Raw genomic sequence first — 5,079 nt, 5'->3', positions numbered from 1 at the left:
AGCACGATCGTTTATTATTTAATTTTACTTAAATGACTAGATGACTAGAGTTTTTTATATTTTTAATTATTCAAATATAGATAGGACTTCAGTATCTCGGAAGACGAGATCAAACAGCGTGGAGTTTTCACTCTTTCATATTCAGTTATTCTTTGGAGGCGCTGCATTGTTGATTCACCGAAGAATCAACCGAATCAGGCTTTCGATGGCTCACTCTGCGATTGATTTAAAGAACGTTTGTCATTACAGACGTCATTATATCTCCATTAATAATAATCTCGTGTTTTGACTACGACGAAAGAATTTTTCTATCTCGTCTAAGTCAAAACATCTACCATAGCGAGCTCATCCAAACCTCCATATATATCACCCGACAAATTATTTACAGAAATAACATGCTTAACAATTCGCAATTAATGCTAACGAGGACAACATCGATGATCAATTAATTTACAATGACGACGGTATCAGGGAAGAGCGATGACAAATAAATATACAGGATCCGCGACGCTCTTGCCACGATGAAGTAGCTGCAATTAAATACAAGCTTTCTTTCTCAGTTTTGTGCCGCCTTTTTCGATGATTTCATCGTCTTCGACGTCTTCGACGTTTCGTTTTGTTGCTTCGAAGCATCTACCGATGAAGCAAGAGGCTTCTTATTCACCTCGCATACCTTCCGAGCTCGCCAATAATCTGCAATAAGCAAAATGGGGTCAAGTTATAGATTAGTATGCACATTTTGCGATTAATTGAAATTTAAAGTACGATACACGCGTTGCTCGATGCATAATAAATTTAGGGATTAACTCGTTTGTAGTTCCTCTAGTCTAGTCTGTAGTTTACCGTAAAAAGAAAAAAGAATGAGAAATTTGAAATAAAAACCGTTGCCATATCTTTGTTCGAAGATAAGTCGTAAGGTTTCGTCGAAGAGTAGTAGAACGACACACTTGTAAAGCTGGAGGGTTCAGTTTATTGCGACGCAGTTTAACGTAGTATGGGGAACACACCACGCGAGAAGCACAAAAATTTCCACAACAAAAGCCATGGACGAACAAAACGTCTTGTGGACACCCTATTTTTGATCAGGTAGTCAACTGAGCACCCTTGCTGTTTCCTTTTTTTACTCAATCTCTTGTCTTTTCTTTGCCCAGCAGGTACGATTTCGCGTTAATGGTGTCACGCTGACTATTTCTTCTTTGTATTCTTCCTTTGTAATCTTTCTCTTTTTTAACAAAATTAAGAAACAATCAGGATTAAGGAAACGAAAATCGATCGAACTTAGGAACATACTTAGCGAACTTGATTTTATTCGATAGTTGAAATTGAAAATAGTAAAGTGAACTAACAGTTGAGTAAACCAAAAACGAGTCAATTATCAAAGATATCGATTGAATCTTAAAATGAAAGCACTTAATTCTGTTTGAGAATTTGAGAATTGATCGAAAGTAGCAATTGCAATCAGAGAATTGAAAGATAAAATAGGTTAGACTTGAAACTATTATCAACGATATCGACAATCTCAAAATTAAGAAACGTAATTTTACTCGATAATTGAAAAAGATAGTAATCGGGGAAACGAGTATCAAGTAACACGATAGCGGGACGATTATTATCAACGATATTAACGGTGTACAAACTAAGAGATTCGATTCTTTGCGATAATGACAAGTGCAAGAGATGCAGTAAATCGAAGGAGCGGCCATGTGTCGAGGACATCACGATCCTTTCTCTCGTCCTCCCTTTTCGCACTGGTTTGCCATATGGCGTGCGAAACCAAGCTTCCTTAACTAACGTCCTCTAGTTTCTCTCCTCTGGCTTGAATTCCGTCGAGAATTTCGTCTGTCAACATCTGTTTCCTTGCCTAGCCAATCTACAAAATATCCTACAACTGCGTATTTTCGCGGAGGGCAACGTCTATCTGTCCATATGTTCCGAGCAAGATTTGGGAACAAAGATCGGGATTACCTTTGTGCGTGGATCCTCGATGTACACCCTCCTTCCTTCTCTAGAGTTTCTCAATCGAACGGAGAATTTCCACCCGAGGATTTCAAAAGGAGGTCAGTTCCCTTTGGATTCTCTAAAGAACATACCTAAATCTCCCTTCTCTTTATTCGAAACGCGTCACAATTCTCGAAGATCATGGACGATGCTTAAAGTTTTTGATTGGTTGATCCGCACGTATATCAGGAGAAAGAAGGGAAGAAGTAAGGGAGTATCTTAACCTGCATTGCTGCTCTTTATAGTCGTAACGAGAAACGGATGGATAAAGGAAATGCAAATGCGATCGTAAGGAGCCGGGTATTGCGACAGGTGGTATACGACCTTCGAAAGGTCCCGTTGGTATCGCGTGTTCGCGGGTCTGATTTAATCGTGGGAAAAGACGCCGAAGTCGTCGCAGCGGTGTAGCGGAGGTTAACAGGTGTTAGTGGGAAAGGGTTTGTTGTAGTGTTTCGCTCCGTTGACTTTTCACGGTTCTTCTCGTATACTTTGGGTCAAAGAATAATACAGCGACTTGTTATCACGCACGATGGTACTTCTGTAAAATAGCCAACATGTAAATACTTCGTGTAGAACGCCCTGTATATCTCGTTTATAAAAGCTACAGTGAATAGAGAATTAATCGAGCAAATAAAGTTAACCAAGTAATTACGGTAAAAGTATTAGTGACGAATGGTCGCACGCGAAATATGCACTTGGCCGACATTGCATGATATCCATTGTGCAGCGAGCGACCGTTGACGTACATGATAAAACTACTCCAAGGTGCGCTTAGGTCCAAAGAATCCAAGGAATGCGATCGTAAGTTCGTCTTACTCCTTGAAAACTGGAGCCCTTCGATGAGTCAGAGGACCCTTCAGGTATTTCGTCCGCCTTCAAACATGCGTGACTCATCGGCGTGATTCATTCGACAACCTATGAGAACACTTTCTAGACCTTCTATCCGCTTGCACATCGCTTTCTTATTTATAACGATTCGTCATTCCAACTTTTGCGTCAGTTGTTAGCAATGCAGTCGGGAAACGTGTTCCATCGACCAATTGAACCGCAACACGAATTAACCGAACAAAGATTGTGGTGAACGAGACGGTACACGTCTCTGGTGTACGAAAAGATGCACGAGCTATATGTTAATAGGGAGGCGGTATCGTGCATGCGCGCGCGCACGTGTGTATGTGTGTGTGTAAGAGAGAAAGAAAAGATCCGGAGGGCCAACTACGCTGGTGGGTTCGTAATTTTGGAAAGCGATAGTGGTTAGCCGACAGGGTCGAAAGTTTCTGGATAGTCGCGTAAAACCAGAAGCTTGGGAGGATCAGAAGATGGAGGGAGAGAGAAGGCGGAAGAGACGCGGAGCGAGGCTAGACTAAGAAAACAGGTCGGAGCCACGCGACCGGCCTGCGCTTGCGCTTCTACCTTCCCTTTCCTCGCCAAACGCTGTCGCTTTCCCGCCAAAAATCTACGATGCTCTTACCACCGTACTAACAAGCTTATCAAATTCATATTCATTTCGTGGATATCCCACCAGATATATCACGTTACACACGTTTCTCATACAAAATGTTATTTCAGATTCGTTATTCTACTCCACTTCAAAACTTATAATTACTGAATTACTTGGTAAACTAATTGATATTAAAAACAACGAAATTCTCTCTATATGATCAGTTCTAAACGAACTTTTTGTCGGTTTCTGTCAGAAATATTGAAAAAAAGGATACTTTCAGTTAGAACTTGTTACCATTTATGGAAAACTTATAAAACTCCATGAAATTTTCAGGTAATGCTGAGTCACGCTTGATGCATCACATACTACCAAGAAACCATTTACTTCGTTATTTGAGCGAAGAAAATTGTCGAAAAATCTGTACTCACCGTGCATGCTGGTTTGTCTGGAGTACGGATTGCTCCGTTTTTTCGGCGATTGTTCGTACTTGTCGTTGTGTTTCCTCTGGTAGTTGTTCTCCTTGTCTTCGGATCGCGGATCGACGCCCCATCGTTTCGCGAATTTGCTTCTCTCCGCATCGAGCGCCTCGTGCAGCATTTCCACGGTTTCCCTTGAATTCGGCTTACCGAACAGGCAACGTGGTACGCGCGAGGCCATCGTAGTACTGGACAACACTGTGAAGTGAACTTCGCGACAAATCGAAGCTACCAGCATCTCGAAGACGTCTTCTGTTTTTATAAATCGGATTATCAACTTGCAAGGAAACACTTTTGTTCTGATCCTCCGCTCTCCGCTTCAGAAGTGCGAACGTCTTGACGTATTTCTTATTTTGCAGATAAATTCGAAGGTGTGCAGGTCCGTTTTCTTCGTTTTCATACGTTCAGCGTTCCTCGAAGAATTATTCTTTTTATATGTCGATCAGTTTTCCTCCACTTTTCTGTCAAGTTTTCTCGAAAATTCGTCGCTATCTTTCTTGCAGAGTCACGAGAACCGAACTAAATAAATAACTTCTAGTCTTCACCGTTCGGCGGTCAGACTCGTTCTGGTTGGATCCTCAAGGCAAGGAAGCTTCTTTCGAGCCCACCGTTTGCCGAAGCCACGAGGTCCGGTGCCCTTCCACCGACTTCCAGGATTCAAATCTGATTGGTGCGCCAACGTGGATGCGCAGTAAAAATGGCGCGCATTCACTATCGTTCCATCTTTCTCTTATCAATATGTCCTCGTCTTTTCCAACTTACCAATCACGCTTTTCTTCTCGTTCCTCCGTCTCCCTCGCACCTTCGTCCCTCGAACCGTCCAACGGATTATGCTAAGCGATTTTGGTCAGAGAAGGGACGAGGCTCGCGCCATGAAGCCTACCTTTTATTTTTTTCTAAGTAGCACGACGTATAGAGCGATCACGATCGCGCGGAATACTCTCCTATACGAGTGTGTGCCGCGGTTCCTCCTCTCTAAATCATTCTCAGCTTTTTATCATCTCGATTCTTCGCGCGTGGAAATAAAAGATATCACATTTATTTAGTCAATTTCTTAGCTTATGCTTTTGGCAATGCCAAAAATATAGTTATTTGAACCGATAAGATCGAGAGTTGATAGTTGATCGAATCAATGTCTAAACTGCTCTAAATGATATTTAT

At 41.8% G+C, this 5,079-nt stretch overlaps 1 protein-coding gene across 1 annotated transcript; it reads right to left on the bottom strand.

Annotated features, from left to right (window-relative positions):
* LOC126869078 (uncharacterized) lies at positions 1-4,514 on the bottom strand. Its single transcript, XM_050625256.1, has 2 exons — positions 3,871-4,514; positions 1-693 (listed from the first exon to the last, which is right to left on the bottom strand). The coding sequence occupies exons 1-2, from the start codon at positions 4,154-4,156 to the stop codon at positions 557-559; spliced, it is 423 nt and encodes a 140-aa protein (XP_050481213.1). The 5' UTR covers positions 4,157-4,514; the 3' UTR covers positions 1-556.
* Positions 4,515-5,079: the final 565 nt, after the last annotated feature.

This window comes from Bombus huntii, chromosome 8 (genome assembly GCF_024542735.1).
Source record: "Bombus huntii isolate Logan2020A chromosome 8, iyBomHunt1.1, whole genome shotgun sequence".
Classification (NCBI taxonomy): Eukaryota; Metazoa; Arthropoda; class Insecta; order Hymenoptera; family Apidae; genus Bombus; species Bombus huntii.
This window is presented reverse-complemented; position numbering and strand designations above follow the sequence as displayed.